At 39.0% G+C, this 19,959-nt stretch overlaps 1 protein-coding gene across 3 annotated transcripts; it reads left to right on the top strand.

Annotated features, from left to right (window-relative positions):
- Window positions 1-3,473: 3,473 nt before the first annotated feature.
- rbm17 (RNA binding motif protein 17) lies at window positions 3,474-19,176 on the top strand. Of its 3 annotated transcripts, none has more exons than XM_017696932.2 (13): window positions 3,474-3,560; window positions 4,469-4,599; window positions 5,175-5,291; window positions 5,674-5,840; window positions 7,585-7,694; window positions 8,672-8,722; window positions 10,065-10,191; window positions 11,184-11,335; window positions 11,926-11,982; window positions 13,244-13,317; window positions 13,414-13,512; window positions 14,478-14,550; window positions 18,740-19,176. In XM_017696932.2, the coding sequence occupies exons 2-13, from the start codon at window positions 4,477-4,479 to the stop codon at window positions 18,841-18,843; spliced, it is 1,254 nt and encodes a 417-aa protein (XP_017552421.1). In that variant the 5' UTR covers window positions 3,474-3,560; window positions 4,469-4,476; the 3' UTR covers window positions 18,844-19,176. The 3 variants fall into 3 exon arrangements, with proteins under 3 accessions (XP_017552421.1, XP_017552418.1, XP_017552420.1); XM_017696929.2 differs by having other exon boundaries at window positions 13,241-13,317; XM_017696931.2 differs by having other exon boundaries at window positions 3,552-3,661; window positions 13,241-13,317.
- The last annotated feature ends 783 nt before the right edge of the window (window positions 19,177-19,959 follow it).

The raw sequence follows: 19,959 nt of genomic DNA, 5'->3' as shown, positions 1-19,959 counted from the left end.
CACTAAGGTAGTTAAAAAGCTCCTTGGTGGCAAGGCGCCAGGGGTGGATGAGATCCGTCCAGAGTTCCTCAAAGCTCTGGATGTTGTGGGGCTGTCTTGGCTGACATGCATTTTCAACACTGCATGGACATCAGGGGCAGTGCCACTGGATTGGCAGACTGGGGTGGTGGTGTCTCTTTTTAAAAAGGGGGACTGGAGGGTGTGTTCCAACTACAGGGCAAATCACACTCCTCAGCCTTCCTGGTAAGGTCTATGCAGGGGTACTGGAGAAGAGGGTCCGGCTTATAGTCAAACGCAGATTCAGGAGGCGCAGTGCAGGTTCTGTCCAGTTCGCGGAACACTGGACCAACTCTTCACCCTCTCCAGGATTCTGGAGGGTTCATGGGAGTTTACTCAACCAGTCCACATTTGCTTTGTGGATTTGGAGAAGCCATACGACTGTGTTCCCCAGGGTATTCTGTGCGAGGAGCTTCGGGAGTACAAGGTACATGGCTCTTTGCTACGAGCCATTCAGGCCCTGTACAAACAAAGCAGGAGTTTGGTTCGCATAGCCGGCAGTAAGTCAGACTTGTTCCCAGCCCTTTGTCACCGATTCTATTCATAATTTTTATGGATAGAATTTCTAGGCGCAGTCAGGGGATGGAGGGTGTCCAGTTTGGTGACCTCAAGGTCACATTGCTGCTGTTTGCAGATGATGTGGTCCTATTGGGGACATCAGGTCGTGAACTTCAGCTTTTGCTGGATCGGTTTGTAGCCGAGTGTGAAGCGGCTGGGATGAGAATCAGTACCTCCAAATCTGAGGCCATGGTCCTCAGGTGGAAAAGGGCAGAGAGCTCTCTCTGGGTCAGTAATAAGCTCTCTCAAGTGGAGGAGTTTAAGTATCTTGTTCACAAGTGATGGTAAAAGGGAGCGGGAGATTGACACGCGGATTGGTGCTGGGTCAGCAGTGATGCGGGCTCTTTACCGGTCTGTTGTGGTAAAGAAAGAGCTGAGCCATAAGGCAAGGCTCTCGATTTACCAGTCGATCTACGTTCCCACCCTCACCTATGGTCATAAGAATACAAGGGGCTGAAATGAGTTTCCTCTGTAGGGAGTCTGGAATCTCCCTTAGAGATAGGGTGTGAAGTTCGGTCATCTGGGATGGACTCGGAGTAGAGCCGCTGCTTCTTCACGTCGAGAGGAGCCAACTGAGGTGGTTGGGGCATCTGGTTAGGATGCCTTCTGGACGCCTCCCTCAGGAGGTGTCACAGGCAAGTCCAACCGGGAGGAGACAGTTGCTATCTGTAAACAGTTGCTATCTGTTTACAACTAATTAAACAGAAACTATAGAAATTGTTTATATTAAAGTTTAATGGGAAACCATTGAGGCCATAGGCTCCAAAGTTATCTGCACATATACATAATACAGCTGCCTTCACGGGGCCCAAAATCTGCCAACGTCCCCTCTTGCTCAAGAGATTTGATGTCCTTTAACTTGTTTTGGTACATTTTCATGTGTAAACAGTTTTATCTAAAAACTCTACATGTGCCAAAAAGCTTTCAAGCACCTGAGTGACTGACACATAAATAATGGTATTTTTCTGAATGCCAAAATATTCTCGTCAGACTGGAGTACTGAGCAGACTGGACTGCTGATCAGACTGGACCAGACTAGACATGACTGTCTACATGCATGTGAATAAGACTAGACTCCTGATCCTGCTGATTGACTGTTGATCAACCATGCTATACCCATACTCAGTATGTGGAAATAAAATCCAGTCAACGCTGAAGCTCCAGTCTTCTGACTCTTCTTGTCGAATTTCTAACAGTGGTCTGTAGACACATGGTGGGTTTGAGTAAAATACAAATAATTTATTGAACAATTCTATTATCAGTTGTAATGTCATTTAAGTGAGAATCTCTTTTAATACTGTAAAGAGTATGAAATTTGGGGACCGACAAAATATTATGAAATTCTTCAACTATTTTCTGTGTTACACTTCTCGAATGCAAATTCTCTGCATGCACAATAAAAGTGAAGCAATCTTGTGTTCTAGAGCCTCAGGACCTCCTTCTTTTACAGTTTATGTTACACACTTCTCCTCTGACACTTGTCTCAAAACACTCGAGGAACAAGCCACTCCAGTGTCATCTAGTGTCTATAACATCTCCAGAGAAAAGGTACAAAAGTGTCAAAAGTGTACTCTCAGGTGTGCTTCGCAGTTTTAGTCAGGGAACATAATTTATACCATACATTTGTACAGTCCATTGAAATGATATTTTCTAAGTTATATTGGCTTCACACACCCTGTCTCGTCTCCAGGCTTTTTATTTTTTGTTCTGTTTAAAAATATTAAGTTTTGATAAGGTACAAATACATACTTCTCACCTGGGAAAAATATTTAAGGTAGAAAGTCGGACCTTAAAACCACTGTTGTACCTTTGAGGGTAAATTTATATTGTTTGTACCTTGATGAATGAAAAATGTACCTGTACAGTAACTTCTAAAAGTGCAGACAGTCTGAAAATCCTAGATGCTGTGGATTTTGTGATCTCTACTTCTATGAGAGCTGAAAGTTGGGCAACTGTTTGTCTTAAATCCACATCCAACACAGGGAGGCTGAACTTCTTAAGATGATTTCCATGGCAGTTAAAACACTTTTTTTCAGCACACAAAGTTCCATGCTGAGTTCACTGATGGACTGCGATACTGCTGCGATGGGGTCTAGAAAGATGTGATCTTAATGCTCCTGGGGTTCTGAAGACACAAACACAGTCTGTATGAATACATGGCCAGGAAGAAAGTCTCCCATTACAAGTCACTAATGTCTCTGAAGGACATCTTTACTTGAGCTGGTGAAATTGCCGACTTTACATTGTATGCAGCCCCATCACAGCAATCTGAAAAACAAGAAAAACTACCTCCCGATTAAGCTTCATATTAAAATTAAACCCATAAACTCCTACAGAAACTCCTATGGAACTAATATCAGAATCAGAATTGCTTTATGTCGCCAAGTATGTTACACACAAGAAATGTGTCTTGGTGAGTGCACACATGTATGACATGCAACATACTGAACAGACCAGATAGCACATAGACTATTAACAAGCACTGAACCAAGGGGAAAGTAGAATAAGACCATAATTAGAATATTGAATAACTAATAATATTATTATTAATAATAATAATAATAATAAACAGCCAACGAGAAAGGCGCTCAGGAGGAGACATATGAGATGTGTGAGAATCTACGTATGCAGGTTAATAAAAAAAATATAAACTGCACTAAAACAAGCACGTGTGAGCTTTTCTAAGCTCAAACTGTTTAGATCTCCTTATTGTCATAATTTCTTTTAGCAGCACCCGCACTTGCCGCGACCCTGTGATCAAACCAAACCAAGCGCCCACCCGAGTCCTCCAGCAGGAGCGTGTCTAGGTCATAACCGCTAGAGGGCAGTAAGTACGGTTTTTCTTTTGTGGCCCTTGCTGATGATGTCATTGAATGCGACGACCAAGCGCCGCTGCGTTAGCATGTTGTGCTAAGTGTGCGGAATAGAGAAGGTCCTCACTCTCGGTTGGTATTTTATCACCGCAGATATTTCGTGGACGAGAGTCTGGGTCGCTTTGCGGACACACCGCGGTGTCTGTTTTGGGCTGGCTGGTTGTTTAGCGCAGGTCCGTGGTAACCGGGCTGTTCTCTCTCAGCTGCTCGCTGGACGCGGGTGTACCGTGCTCCAGAAGTGTCCGGCTGAGGGTCTGCAGGGCTCGGTCACACGGGTCACTGCTTAGTTGAAGTGCTTGTGCAGGAAGTCACCCAGCCGTGGTAAATCCGCATGCTGTACTGCAGATAACTGAGCTCTGTGGTCTGTACAGGTGTCGGTGTCGGACACTAACATCCCTTTACTGTCCGAGAACGGCCGGGACCAGAGTAGACTCTGAGTTAGGACTTGGATAGTAGATCTTATAATCTGCACTTTTAAAAGTGAAACCAGCCACAGGATTGGTTTTTCATCATTTATGCCAGTATTTAGTAAAACAGCCCTCCTTTTAAGAACACTCCTTTTAAGTCCAGATCTCTCGTCTAGTTATTGAAGTCCAGTGAAAACCACTGGTAAGCTGGGTCAGAGTGTACAGGATATCCCCAGGAGATTTTTTTAAACCAAGTATGATTTATTTAAAAAAAGTTTCTCATAACACCTTAAGCCAGACAGGTCAATAAGAACCCTCTTGACCTGAAGTTTTCCTGCTGATTTAGAATTCTTGCTTTGGGAAGCTCTCCAAGTTTGTGAATACTGATTTACTGCAATATGGCAGTCCATTTAGATCAGGTTTACTCATCCCTAGTACAGATTATTCGGTGCACTGATTTATGTTAATGTGGTGTATGTGCTTGTGAAGTGTGTCAGCGTACCTTTTTGTTTGCTGTTCTTCATGAAACCAGAAACTTGTAATGTAGTTTTGCATTTTGTGTTGTGTGAATAGGAGAAACAATGTCTCTTTACGATGATTTGGGGGTCGCTACCAGCGACGCCAAGACTGAAGGCTGGTCGAAGAACTTCAAACTGCTTCAGTCTCAGCTAAAAGTGAAAAAAGCTGCTCTTACACAAGCTAAGGTATGTGTCTCGTGTTTTGTCTGTGATTTCTGAAGTTGAGTTCATGTTTGAGAGGATTGTGTAAATGTACACCATTGTAACTACTAGTGCTGTGCAGTACATCACTTGTTAATTGTTGTTGAGAGATCTTCGGTTTTGCAAGTCTCATGTTGCAGAAGGCTACTATATGTAAGTAGGCCCTCCAGCTTATCGTGGGAACAGCTTGACCAGTCCTAGTTGAGTGCTTTTCTTGGTGTTTTCATAAATCAAGGTAACCATGTAGTCTAACAATAGAAAATTATTTTGGTCAAAATAATACAGGAGAACATTTTAACTATATCACAGGATTATATCGAAAGGATGTGACCATTGCAATATGTAACAATATAATCGCTATGCAGTATTTTGTCCATTTCAAAGAGCCTTATTTCTCCCTTGCCAAGATCAGGCCTTATATCACAAAGCTCCTCAGAGTAGAAGTGCCTGATCTAGGATCAGATTCTGCTCTTATTTTCTGTGACTTTACTGACTGGAGCAGATCCTTGATCAGCTTCATGAATACAGGCCCATTTTGTTGGATGTTTTTTTCTTTGCAGACACAGAGGATGAGGCAGTCCACTGTTCTGGCCCCGGTTATTGATCTGAAGAGAGGAAGTGCTGGAGACGACAGACAAATTTCAGACACACCTCCACATGTAGCAGCAGGGTTGAAGGTAAGAGAGAAGGAGAGAAGGGAATGCACTTTTTAGCAGCAGGAATGTTCAGCCAACACAGCTCAACAGCTGGGCCTCGTAGAACAATTTAGTCTATGGTAGCTACATTAAATGTGGTATTAATGTTCATTATTGTATTACATAACATGTTGAGTTCTGTGTATGTGTGGGAATCTTAGTGTTTTGGTATGGCTTGCTTTACATAAATGATTAAGTAAATGAACATTTTTTCAAACTGGTGATATATAGGTTTTGCTGTCACTGGGGTCAGTGACATTTATTCATCACTGGGCTAAGGCCTATGGCTAGCTCGATAAGCATTTGTGTGTCTTTTTGTGTGTGTGTGTGTGTGTGTGTGTGTGTGTGTGTGTGTGTGAGACAGGACTCTGCGCCAGCTGGCTTTTCTGCTGGTGATGTTCTAATCCCATTGGCAGATGAATATGATCCTATGTTCCCAAATGACTATGAGAAAGTGGTGAAAAGACACAGAGAAGAACAGCAAAGGCAGAGGGAACAGGAGCGCCAAAAGGAGATTGAGGAGAGGGAGAAGTAAGCACATGTTCCACACGTACACATAGGAGTGGGTGATATGATGGTGAACACAATGATATGACCACAATACATTTTCAATAAGCTGAACATTGATCAAATGAAAGTAACATGAAATAGAGTTTTAAGAGGCCCTGTGTATAGGCCCTTTTCAAAGTTCTGCATTTTTACTACTGGAAGTACTTGTTGCTGGGTAATGGTGCTGCCGGTAATGCAACAACAGTAACAGCAATGATAAGTAGAGTAGAGTATGCACAGCTCTCTTTGGTGTTAGAGTTTGAAGCAAAAGCAGTGTTGTTTCAGTTTTAATGGGGTGTTGGCTCACAATGAGTAGAGGAAGCAGGCATGAGTAATTAATAGAAGGATAAACTTTGTCGTGCGGAGGAAAAGAACCTCTGTGTTAGTATTTCGTTGCTGCTGACTAACATTGCACTGAATGCAGTTCATGCTTGAAAGTTGCTGCAGCCTCCGCTGTCAGAGGAATGTTTTTCATTTTCTCCCTCAAAAGCTGTCAGCATCTAAGAGAGCAAGTGTTCAGCAAGGAATAGATGCTTGTTCACTGGAGCCGATCGTTATGGACCATGACAGTACCACATGCACCCTGCCAAAATGTGTGCTTGGTTACCTTTTTGCCAACTAGTTGATTGTCAGCAAGCTTATTCACCATCTCCAACTAACATGGCTTATTCTGTGTTTCGTTATAGTTATTTTCACCTGTCTGTCATTTTATCACTTGGGACACGTTGGCTGACATTATCGTACTCTGATAGCTGTGAAGGAATTTTTCCACGGAGCATTTAACTTGCATCCTTTATTAAGTTTGGGCTTCCACATTGTGTGTTTGGTGATCTCCACCAATTCTGGACACATCCTCAAATATCAGTCTTAATATGACAAAGATAAAGTAACAGACCTTTCTGTGGTAAACTGAAGTGATACGGGCGCCTACTCTTGGGTTAATAGCTGTCTGTAGGCAGTAGTGGAACTGGGTTTATCCAGCATTTATGAACTTCCACTTCTTGTGAAAAGGGCCTGTTGTAAATGTCTACACATTCACTTTATTATCGAGAGATTATGAGTGTAAAGGGGAATTCCACCAATGTTTTCAGGAGTTCAGTCTTGCGATAATTCAATCGGTGAGATGTAGGCAAGGTCAGAGTGATTTGATGTGAAATGGTTCATTTTTAGAGAAACTTGCTGACTCTGATGTACAATGGCAGTAATAGGAACCAGTGGTTACAACATTTACAACTACAATACCAATATTTTTACGATACTATATTAATTTACATTTATTATGCCAGTTTATTTACTGTCCAAAATGATCAGTAAACTTATGTGCCTTCTGAGTTTTTGTTTGTAAATTTTAATAATGGTAAAATATCTGAAAAAGTTTAATTCAAAAGAAGGTCCGACTCCATGTTTAGGTCTCGGAATCAACAAATATACTGATGAAAATATGATGACAAATATGGATAATTCACTTACATCCTTGGAAGACATGTCCTTTACCATGTTTTCAATTAGTTCTCTTTTGCTACTCTCTCAGCTCACTCCCTATCATCAGAAGCATCTGCTTGTTGGATTCTGAGGCGCAACTGACGTTACAGATTGTGCAGCTTTAAGCATTGTGATATAATTTTTTTACCATAATGCCCACACCTGTGTCCTCATAGTAATTGTTATAGTCATTTCATAGAGATTGGTTTTTGTGTCATCTCTCTCATCTGTTTCCGATCCATAGGAAGCGTAAGGAGCGTCATGAGGGAGGAGCCCCCAGTGGATTTTCACGGTTCCCCACAGAGGCAGACTCTGATGAGGACGAGGAGTATGAGAAGGAGAAGAGGAAGAGAAGTGGGTGTCTTCTGAAACTCCATTATGATTACTTGCTCTTTATACAACTTGCCTCTTTCCTTCTGTTCTATTTTTAACACAAATCTTACTGTCTAAACCTCATAGTTTAGATAAGAAGGAAACTGTAATGTGTTTGAATGTAGCAATATTTAATTCTGTATCATAGCGGGCAGTTTCTGATAGAGCTCTAATGTTGTGTCAACATTCATTAGTCGTGTCCTCTGAATGTTGCCAGATCTTCTGAATAACAAGCTTGTTAAGGTGTGAAAATATGATTATTGCTACAAGCAATATATTGGCTGGCTTTACACAGTGATCTGCAACTAGCTGCAACACAATATCAGTGTGACAATAAAAACAAAGTTGAGTGCAACTTTGCATGCTTGACTGTTTGACATGTAATTGACATATTTGGCTACTCAACTAGTTAACCATCAGCAGCTCAGACTTTTTGGTACCGTTCTCACTACGTAAACTGTTCTGTGAAACTGTTCAAGCCAGTCTAATATTACTGTGCACTGAATGGACATCACAAGACTGGCTGCTTCACCAAAATACCACTCGGAAACCAGCAAACTTTGTCAAACTTAGTTAAGTTGCTTTAGCAGCAGTAGTCTAAGCTTCACTAGCTCATGCTTGTATGGAAGTGATGAAGTTCAAAATAAGACTGTCATGCAACGTCCAGTGTGCAGGAGTGTTGGCTTGCTGTAGCTTCGTATTTCGACTGCTTGTTATTTAAAGGATACAGTTACACTCTGTGGGAAAAAATGTACACAGGGCAAAACATATTGGCTTTGGAGCATTTTGTTTGCCACAAGAAATGACTGGTGATTTCAGAAAATTTTTTGTCAAAAAACAGCTTCCATCTGGAGGTAGTATGAGGCTGATTACACAATGACACATGGCTAACAGTGATGATAGTCAAGCTGTGGTATATCTTGTCAATTTTTCTGACTTAAGGTTTGTTTGGCACACAGGTATGGGTGGAGCTGCCATTGCTCCTCCAACATCTCTGGTGGAGAGAGACTGTAAGTAAAAACATCCAGCTTTATTTTTTTTTTATCTTTTTTTTCTTTTGGTATTGCCAGATAATTGCTTAAAGTGTGCATATGTTGGAAAACTTAGTCTTCCTCACTTTTTTTAAAAACACAAAGCATCATATTTTACACTGATCAGCCATAACATTAAAACAAGCTCATTTTCATTTCATTTCGTTGTCCATTTTTTGAGCTCTGCTTACCACATAGGTGTATTTTGTAGTTATAAAATTATACAGTAAAAGGGGCTAACAAAGTATACAGGGAAACAAAAACAGATAGACTATAGTCTGTAATTGTAGGATGACAAAGTGAACCCATAAGGTAAGTGGAGCTGATAAAATTGACAATGAGTGTAAAAACAAGGTGGTTTTAATGTTGTGGCTCATTGGTGTGTATTTACCTTTTTTCAGCTTACAGCAGTTTAGATTTTCCTATTCATGCTAAAGTTATAAAGCATTTTTCAACCCTGACTTCTTTTTAAGTGAGATGCAAAACAGAGCAGCCAATCAGAACAGAGCTTATTTATATATCGGTTTTAAAGGCTCAATAACAAAGAACAACCTGTTTAAATACAAGGCATAAAGAGAGGATGAAAACTTCATGAAAAATGAATTATGACTTATTTGTGTGGTTCTATGTACCAAAAACAAACAACAAAAAAAGAAATATACTACAATAATGTAGGGTATGGGCTCTTTTAATGATTGATGATAAAGAGCAGAATATTTAGGTAGCTGCTGTGCCAAAATATCTGCATTTTATTAACTTTAAGGGTATTTGTAACCTACAAATAAATGTAAGGTAAAGCAGGTGCATGTAGTCTCAATTTCTACATTACATACATTTTTATTTGTTGACATTCACTGATTGTACATGACAAATATTGGATATTAGTATCCAATTAGTATCCACACAGAATTCACATATCAGTCATGGTCCGATCAGAATTGTAAGACATTGTTGAGCTGTCAGTATATAATGGTGGTTGGTAACACCTCTGCCTTCTACGCTGTAGACTGGGGTTTTAACCCCCGCCTGGGTAAGCACCCTACACTATACCAATAAGAGTCCTTGGACAAGACTCCTAACACCACCTTCGCCTACCTGTGTAAAACAATCAAATTGTAAGTCGCTCTGGATAAGAGTGTCAGCCAAATGCCATAAATGTAAATGTAGTTTAAGCTTGACTCCACTAGGCTGAGCTGTTGTCCCATGATGGGATTGATTGCATCTGTGGGTACCCTTAAAACCACAAGAGTTGCTTACTTTAACTGTGTTTGAGTAATGTCAGTAACATTATGGTTATATCTGTCGTCGGTTGGCATGGCAGCATCATACTCATATGATGAAGAGGGTCGCCAGAGGTCCAAAGCCGCAATTCCACCCCCTATCTATGAAGACTCAGAGAGACCCCGATCTCCTCCAGGACCCACCAGCTCTTTTCTGGCCAACATGGGGTGAGTGAGATTTCCAAAAACTGACATTCAGCTTATTCTCAGTCAGTGTTTATTTTATATTACGTATATTTTAGTTAGAGTTGCATTAAAGGCAGTTTTGTGATACGTCTATTAACATATGTTTTAGATTTATGTAATTTATTGTTGTATTATTGAAATTAGAATTTACAATGTTCAAACATGCATAACTGAAGTAATATTTTGACATTAATCTGTACTTTAAAACTTTGTTTTAAAACTTTTCATACTACATTACCCACTTATTTAGGAAAGAGGAAAGAAATAATATTTGGTTTTCCATGATACAGGCCCTGTAAAAAAGCAAAAATGATAATTATTAGTTATTAGCATTTTATTGTCCATAATATGATGTTGCTGTTAATTAAGACATATGTTCTAAGCCTTTACCTATTGGTGCATCCCTATATAGCTTTCTCTTGTTTTTTAAGGCATCAGTTAGCTTCATCCTCAGTCTGCTTCTTAGAGAAGCCCATGGTTATTGAATGTTAGCGCAAGGTTTGAAGAGTTAGAAAATTATTATGCTCAGCAATTGTCATCAGCTGTTGGTTCCTGATGAGTCTTCCTCACTCATTAGGCCTTTATGGACTCATTAGGACTGGTTAGACAGTTAGTTAATCAAATGTAAAGTAACTGTACATTAATGCTTGCAGAAATATATTTTTTAATAGTTTGCTGCAAAGTTTCTTTTTCTACATAATATGTAATTTGGCCCAAAACCTTTGCATGCAGTTGCGTATTCAGTACATCAAATCACAAGTAACATCGAGCTATTTGTAAGTAAAGCATAAAATGGGCCTTGGATGAGTCATTAGCATTGTGGGTTAGTGAGGGTCAGAGCAACGTCTTATGCTTGAGCTTTGGATTGACTCTGGTGACCAACGCAGTACAAAGGTGCAATTGTTACTGGTTACATTGTGTTATGATGTGCCAAGTGAAAACAAAGTGGAATGACCTGTATGTGTGTCCTGCAGAGGGACAGTGGCTCATAAGATCATGCAGAAGTACGGCTTTCGTGAGGGCCAGGGCCTGGGGAAGCATGAGCAAGGTTTGAGCACAGCTTTGTCAGTGGAGAAAACCAGCAAACGTGGCGGCAAAATTATCATCGGAGACTCAACGGAAAAGAGTGAGCTCACACACTTACCAAATTACACAACACACACACTGTCCAAAGCACGTCTGTCACGTACAGCAAAGTTCCAGTAAAATAGGGTTGTAAATCTCAAAGTCTCAAATTTTATTCGATTATTTTGGTACAATCCACAATATTTTTAAAACATGAAGGAATAAAGCAGTAGTGGATTATGGACAAAAAATCAGCAATTGTTATTTTTCACGTTTGACAATAATTTTATGTAATATTAATTAATTACGTTTGTATTCAGTTCTCTATTTATATTTTATTCGGGAGCTTTTTTTTGACAGTTAATATGGGTGTCTAGAGCAGCTGGTGTGGACTGAAACACTGAAATGGAACTGAACTGCTATGTTAGAAGGTTGTCTAAAATATCTTCAGATATGGTTGATTTTGAGATTGAATATTCAAGTACTTTTTTTGAAAATATCAACAAGTATTCAAAGCATTTAAAATATGTTTCTGCCAGCCCTAGTGACTTCATAGTCCAATTGTATTTTGGTAGTTTGTGCATCCTTTTTTTTTGTATCTTATCTAACTCTGTTTCTGTATGTGCTCACATGTGTGTTTCTGTTTCTCAGCTTCAGGATCCAGTCAGAATGTGACTGACACACCTGGCTCTAATTCAGGAGCATCAGGTTTGTCTTTACACCTGTTCATTTGACCTACTTTAGTCTGGTATCCTCAAAGCTTATTTCTTTTTTATTTCTTTGTAAATACACACGTTTCTCTTCAACAACACGTCCTACTACACATTTTACCACTTCTCTGTAGGGTTGTGACTGATGATTGAAATAAGAATTTAGGGCTGTCAAGTAATTAACAGCACAATAACAAACCCAGCATAGCCATTCACAAGTATTTAACTGGAAAACATAGAAAGGCATTTATAGAAATGCCAACTGCATATTTGCTGAGAAGGTAATAATAATAATTTAATTGATTAACTGGAACAGCCTTACTTCTCTGCTGTTCTTGGGTAGTTTGTAACCGGAAACTGCTTTAAGGTCAAAGGCTCATTATGATAGTCCTTTTATAAATGAAGCTTACAAGTATCATCACTTAATCCTATGACTCAGACATGATTTAATGTCTATGGCCTTGATAACTTTATCAGTGAGATCATAAATGTGACACAAAGGTGATTCACACTGCCAGGGGCCACTCCCATGTCTCCTGCAGGACAAGTTCATATATTTACACAACAATGCCGCTGCTAATAAATTTTCAATGTACCAAGATTGTTTGCACAAACACGTTTTTATTTACTCAAAAGTTGGCTTAGAATTAAAAAGCCTATTATGCAGCTATAGACAAAAGACAAAAAGGCTACTCTTATATCTCTTATTGTCTGGAAATTTTAGTGTGCCTCCATTTGTTTGCTCACATATTGGAAAAATGTTGGTAAAAAATAAAACAACGTTTAATGTGTCTTAACTTTTGCACAGGCCACATTTTATGTTTAATTTTTCCAGTTTGTCAAATTCAGCAAGTAAACAGCGTACATGCACTGAAATTTTCACTCAGAAAATCAATAAAACATGTCATTTGTGCCCAGACCTTCACATATATTTTATCCATTGCCATGTTACATAAGAAGGGTTCCAAGGCCATGGTTCACTTTTTGTGACTCAGAACCCCATTCCATATTGAGTTTGCATCATAATAAATGACAATAGCCACATTGGTAGGCCTTGTGGAAAATACTGTTTCTTTGTATTTGGCTCAGAAACATAGAGAAATCCAGGTTGCAGATATGGACCTCCTCCATGAAGTTACTTCACAGAAGCATAAGTGAATTAATGAGTGCTGAGATTTGAGTGTTATAACCAAAGGAACAAAGGATGTATTCATTTTTCTTATGTGAAAAATCTCTCTCACTAATTCTGTCTTTAGCAGATACGTCAAAGAAAAATGAGGTCAACCCTCTGACAGAAATCCTCAAATGTCCTACGAAAGTGGTTCTATTGCGGGTAAGTGGGGTAGAACAGTGTGTGCGTGTGAATACAAGATGTAATTGAGGACTGTCTGGATAGTCTCCAAAGATAAAAGTCTCTGTGTTTCTTTAGAATATGGTGGGACGAGGAGAGGTGGATGAAGACCTGGAGGCGGAGACGAAAGAGGAGTGTGAGAAATATGGCAAAGTCGTAAAGTGTGTTATCTTTGAGGTGAGAGATGCTTCTTCCAGGATATTGCTTGTTTGAGATTTGGATAGTTTCCCATAGTAATTGCTGATTGCAGTCTGCACACAGAATGAATTAAAGCAACAAGCCATGTGTTAGGGCCTAGACATGCCAAGTTGATGAAGAAGAGTTGGTGTAAACCAAGGCTGACTCATGATCACTTTCTGTCAGCTCGCAATTGGTGCTTGAAAATTTACACTCAAGCACGGTGCGAAGACTACAGCTTAGTGCTGAAACACACATTCTTAAAAAGTCAAGTAGGTTTTTCCTTCTCCTGTAAAATGATCATTTTGGAGATTCAAGGTTTTCTTCCGACAAAAGTAATACGTATGTACTTGTCTACATGCCTTCACTTGTATTGTTAGAAGACTGAGTCCTTGTAAACATATCACCGACCACCGTTGCTCAAACCTTCACCCTATTTAAAATGAAGAATTGCCTCGTTAATGTTCAGTGGCTAAAATATTTTCCTGGTTTGTTTAATGTAAACATGGTCTCTAATATATATATTTTTTGTTGTAAATTGGTGAGGCCTGAATAGAAAGTGAATTGGCAACAGTATCTAGGGGAGGTGAGGCTTCACAGAATTTTGCGATTCATTCTTCTGCCAAGTGATGTAGTTCTTTAACAGTTTGCTTTGGTTGTTAACATAATGAAAAGAAATGACTCTATGACCAGCATAATCATAAGTGAATGAGCATTAATACAGAATTCAGTTGATGTGTGCGGTTGTATGTATTTATATAGAGTATTTTATAACTGCTTTGAACATGGCTCAGCCAATCAGATTTCAGAACTGTTCCTTATAATAGTCCCTTAACTGTACATCAGCTGTGAAACAGTGCTTCTTTTCAGTTTTACAACAAAAACTGTAAAATGAACCCATTTCCAGTTTTGTTGCATGATAACAATAACTGTTGAATTTAATTTACTTCTGTTGTGATGTTTAGATATCAGATGTTGCAGATGATGAAGCAGTGAGAATATTCCTGGAGTTTGAACGGGTCGAGTCAGCAATTAAAGGTGGGCTTGCTTTCTTTTTTCTTTCGGTTTTCCTTTCTTTTTGTTTCTTTTTCTTTTCTTTCTTTTTTCCTGTCTTTCTTTCTGTTTCTGTTTTTCTGTCTCTGTCTTTCTTTCTTTCCAGCTTTTCTTCTCTTTTTTCTGTCTTTCTTTTTGTCCCCTCCTTATGTATGTATCTGTACTTGGCTGTGTCTAATTCAGGTGCCCCAAATATCTGTCTCTCTGTAAGTGAAGCAGGTGAGTGAGCATGGTCCCTCAGGTGTTACATCACCTGCGGAGTTACATCACATCCTCGAGAGAACTCATAAAGCAAACCAGTTCACTTCATTCACTCACTCGAACAAATTGGTTTGGACTCAATTTAGCCTGTTACTTGAAACAATGATGGCTTTATTCAGGACTAGCTGTGCTCTAATATGTTCCTGCTACTCAGGTTGCATTTCAGCAACTCCTCTTCTGATCCCTGATTAGCAGTTGTGTTCACATTGGGTCTTTCCAGCAATTAAAAAAAAAAGGCTGAGATCATGACCTTCAGACCAAAACATTGTTTATATAACAACACCACCACCCTCTCCCACAGGCCATCAGAACTCACTTCTAAGAATCAGAGAAGTTCAGGAAGGTATGAAGGGGTGCTCTGAGCAGCAATGTTATGTCACCTGCATCCGTTGTTCTCAAATGCAACAGTGACTCTCACATGTGCACCTGCACAAAACATGAGGACAAAAAGTATTAGAATTGTAGCAAATCTTTAAAAGAATGAACTAGAAAACATTTGTGTTTTGTGCTTTATGTACTGGTCAAAATATGGCCTGTGCAATTACTTGGTTATAATGATAGGCTGTAATTAATGCATTGAGTTTAGTAGTACACCTTGTGTCTCTGCTTTAGGTTAAATTATAAATTAATGTATTAGAAATATTGTGGCAATATCACTTTTGCCTAATTTTCTTCTTACCCCAGCTGTAGTTATTCAGCCAAGACATACTTGGAGTCCAGCTTTTGCTTCTTTTGTTTAGAACTGGAGCTGCAAGGCTCAAGTTGCTAACTAACAGTAGAATGCAAGAATCACCCGAATAGCATGAAATTGTTCATAGCACACAAAAGCACAAAATTACATTGCCAGAACTTCTCTCAACCCACTTAAACTACATCCAGTTTTTCATTAAGTTAGCTCAGACTAGTCAATGTGGTTCAAAGCGTACTGTGACTTATTGTGAGCTAGAAAAATGAACAAGCATTACAGGCAGCATTTAAGACAACTCCATGGTTAATATCCACAAATCAGGATTCCTCTGTGTGTATGACTGTCACCATAACAAATAGTGATTCTAGATCAGCAGCCCTACACCTGAGATGGTTTAGGAATACGTACCCTGTTGTCTAATGTGGTTTGCTGAAGTTTGTAGTTCACAGTACATACTATATCCTAGTAGAAATTAGTCAGAGATTAATCATTAACTAGCCAAATGAACACCTTCCATCAAAATAATAATTATAAAATAGTTTGGGTTTCTTGTATGGCTTGTGGAATGTACTGCTGATTGGTGGGGCTCGGCATAGTGTGTATATGTTGTTGTTAGATTATGTATTTCTGGGCTTATGCAGATGTTCTCATATATTTAGATGTGTTATTTAGACAGGATATTTGGTCTCAGGAAGTAAGCTATATTGTTATTCTAATAGCTCCATTAACCAATGTCTGACATTTGTCTGACTACAAGCCCTCCAATCCACATTCACTGTCAGATCAACTAGACAATCTGGGTCTAACTTCACACCTAGTCACAATGCCTTTGTTATCTGTATCCTGTTACACCGGCAGAGGACTTCTGCTCCCCAGCTTCAGAACCTGGAAAATTTAGTCATGACTGGCTATTCATATTTGCAAACAAAAAACCCCCAAAAAAACCAAACACATTTTCATCACTTCATGAGCAAGGTCTCTGAGAAACAGCGATCTAACAAAGTAAATAGCTTTAGGTTATTAAACATACCTTGTGTAATAAGCCAGTTTTATTTAAACCCAGAGTCAGACAACTATATGTTCATGATTATATGATTAAAAACTAAAAAGTTGATGAAATGACGAACATACTGTGATGATCTGAAAGATCTTTATTCTAAACCTCTAAAGTTAAATTTATCATTAATAACCCAAGTTAACACTAATCTAAACTACTGCACTAGCTTGGGCTAAATGAACCTCACTCTTAAAAGCTGTCACAGGATGAAAGTGTTCTGTATTATAATTTTGCACATGTGGTACAAGTGCTTGTGAACATCACTTAATTTTTAGTAGGCCTATCTAATAGGCAATTGCCTGTTTACTGTTAATCAGTAAATCATTTACATCCCTAATTCAAAACTTTGAAACTCTTTCTGGTGAACTGTTCTGCTGATACACTTAATTGGGTCATGATTATAAAACAATAATGTATACGTAGTTAGCTTACAGTACGGGGAAACGCTTTTGTTTTATATTTTTGTTAATGCCTTTTAGCTTGGTACTAACTGATAAAAGGGAAAAGTGTATTCAGACAGCATATTTAAAAAATGCATATATTGTCACTGTCCAGAGAAAAGCATCTCCAAAAGTATCTCCACAATGGTAACTTGTTCTTAACTTTCATCAAAATTTAATGTACAGAGATTTCATTCAAGTAATTTTGGAGCATTTCTGTGGGTCCATTCATTATAAGATCTACACTGTGAAAAGGGCCCAAATGATTTAGAAAAATACAAATAAATAAAAATCAGCAAAAATGGAGATCTTTATTTTTTCTGGACAGTGATAAAATGTGAATATTGAAAACAAAAGTTCTGCATATTAATTTAGCAAAAATAGCAATAATAATGTTCTTACGTCAATTTCCCCTGATGTTACTATAAAAGATGTTGCCATTGTTAGAGAGGTATTACTGCAACAAGAGGCAATCATGGCAAAAGCATTTCCAGGTTTCCAAATGTGATTTTTTTTTTTTTTTTTTTTGCCCTACTGTGACTCAGATCTAATGTTTTCGGGGCTGTGTGGACACGCAAATCTGATCTTTTCAAATCCGATCTGATCCACTTTCATATGTGGTCCTAGATCGGGTATGTATCAGATTCATGGTCATGTGACCTTGATGTGAACGCTCAGATCGGAAGTCATGCTTTTTCCCACTGCGTGTATGCCATCATTCAGTGTTACCGTGGCAGCAGCGCCAAACAGAAGTTAAAGGCTGTAAACGCTGGAAAAGCAACACATCTCACCATTTTCGCCTTTGTCTCACACTAATAATGAGCATCTGAGAGCTGTTCGGAGTTAATTATCTTTGCAGTAAAGACTCGTTTTGCTTGTTAGTTTGTTTCTAATGATGCATGTGATCACCTGACGTTACTGAGTAGGATGTGCACATGTGTGGGTCATTTCAAGCAGTTCATTCGTTCACATTAATGATAGATTTGAATCACTTACCTAAGTGAGTGTGTACCGTTGTGTCAGAGAGAGTGGATTTGAGCAATGAGGCTTGTAATGTGAATGAAGCTTAAAGTTCTCAGGGACAACGTTATTTAACAACACAGTGAAAAATGTCGTGCAGAGCTTGCAGTGACCAAAAACATCCTGGTCAGTACAGTTGTTATGATGATATGCAATTGAAAAGTTAATAGAACCACAACTAATCATCCCTAAACAGGTGCACAATGCAAGTTTTGTCTCAGACTTGTGATCGTAGGAAGGTAAGAGAGAAGCCCAAAATAACACACTCTGGAGCATCATGACATGAGGCTGCTTCTCTGCAAATGGTACTAGGGGTTTATATGTCATTGAAGGCAACAATGTACTGGTAAATATTAGAGGAGAATTTAATCTCATTGGCCAAGAAAGGTTACAAGATAGATGTCACAGCAAAAAATAAAAAAATCCCAAACATGCATCCATAATAACCCAACACTTCATGCTTAGGAATACATGTTTTTTTTTTGTTCATATTTTTAATCAGAAGACATTGTGTGTAAATGTGAAGTAGTTGTGTGCTTTGGAAGTAACATAACAAAAACAAGTGTCTGAATACCTGTTTCCCCTCACTAGATAAGGTTAAAGGAAAGTAATGAATGACTCACTGTCCCATCATGTTTACAGGTAATTGTGTGAGTGTTTGTGTGACGTGGATGACCTGTATCTGGGTTTCTGTGTGTTCTTCCTCAGCTGTGGTGGATCTGAACGGAAGGTATTTTGGAGGTCGAGTGGTGAAGGCCTGCTTCTATAACCTGGACAAATTCCGAGTGCTTGACCTGGGAGAGCAGGTGTGAGTCACTTAGTCAGTGTCACCTCCCTCACTTCAGCAATGTTAGTGAAAACACCAAGAAAAACCCTCTGTGATCCTTTCTCTGTACATAATAATAGCTTTTATACGCCATTTCCTGGCCTGTTTTTTTTTTTTGTTTGTTTTTTTGTTTTTTTTTCTCATGTCTCGTTTGGTTTTGAGGAATGTTTCATCTGCTGTTGGACAGTTTCTTGTTTTTGCTCATTTGTTGATTGTCTACATCAGTTGAATGTGTACTGAACATCTCTAATCTTTTTTGGAAAAAAAGCAGTAGTGTGTTGTACAAACCAGTAAATAAACAGTGTATTTTAGAAACCCATCCTTGTTTCTTTTTACACACACACACACACACACACACACACACACACACAATAACGTAGTATGAATCAGTTATGAATTCTAGAAGTTGTGATTTCGGCAGTGCAGCAGGTGTCAAACGTTCTGGTGGCGAGCTTTAATTTAAGGCATTCTTTGCTATATCTGCAAATTTATTTAATGAAATTTAGAATTTTGGTATTTTTATGCCCCGTATGCGCACATCTTTTTGTCCTTTGGTTGAATTCAGTAATGCTGATCAGTTTCAGCCAGCTCAGCTTGATCACTGCTTTTTAAATCCAAGGCATTTGTGATGTTAATTTTACCATTTTTGATGCCTTGTAGCGTTCTCATTTCTCAAGTATTATCTACAGCTAGAGTATAATAGCTTCCTACTTACTGTTCAAAATCTAGGAGGATCTAGAGTTACTGCCATCATATTAGAATGATTTTATGATTCCAAACTTTTGCACAGTAGTGCAGTACAGTAACACTAACATTTAACACTTCCACAACAGATTTGTAAACGGTGAATGATTCACACTTGTCTGTTGTGTCACTGAGATAGTGACAGGTTAATGACTGTGAATGGGTCCTGGTTCTGGCTTTATGCAATGACACACACCTGTCCCCCTATGGCTTAATAAAGTAGGGAACCTACATTCAGTCAGTCTGACATAATCACGGCTCCTACGAGAGCTACACACTCTGATCTGCAGACTATTGATAGACACGAGGCCTGGTTTATATGGGCCCCTCCCAGGCGGCCATTGCATGTCCATACAGA

This window comes from Pygocentrus nattereri, chromosome 1 (assembly GCF_015220715.1).
Source record: "Pygocentrus nattereri isolate fPygNat1 chromosome 1, fPygNat1.pri, whole genome shotgun sequence".
In the NCBI taxonomy this organism is placed as follows: domain Eukaryota; kingdom Metazoa; phylum Chordata; class Actinopteri; order Characiformes; family Serrasalmidae; genus Pygocentrus; species Pygocentrus nattereri.
The sequence above is the reverse complement of the archived record's forward strand: the minus strand, read 5'-3'. Positions and strand labels throughout refer to the sequence as shown.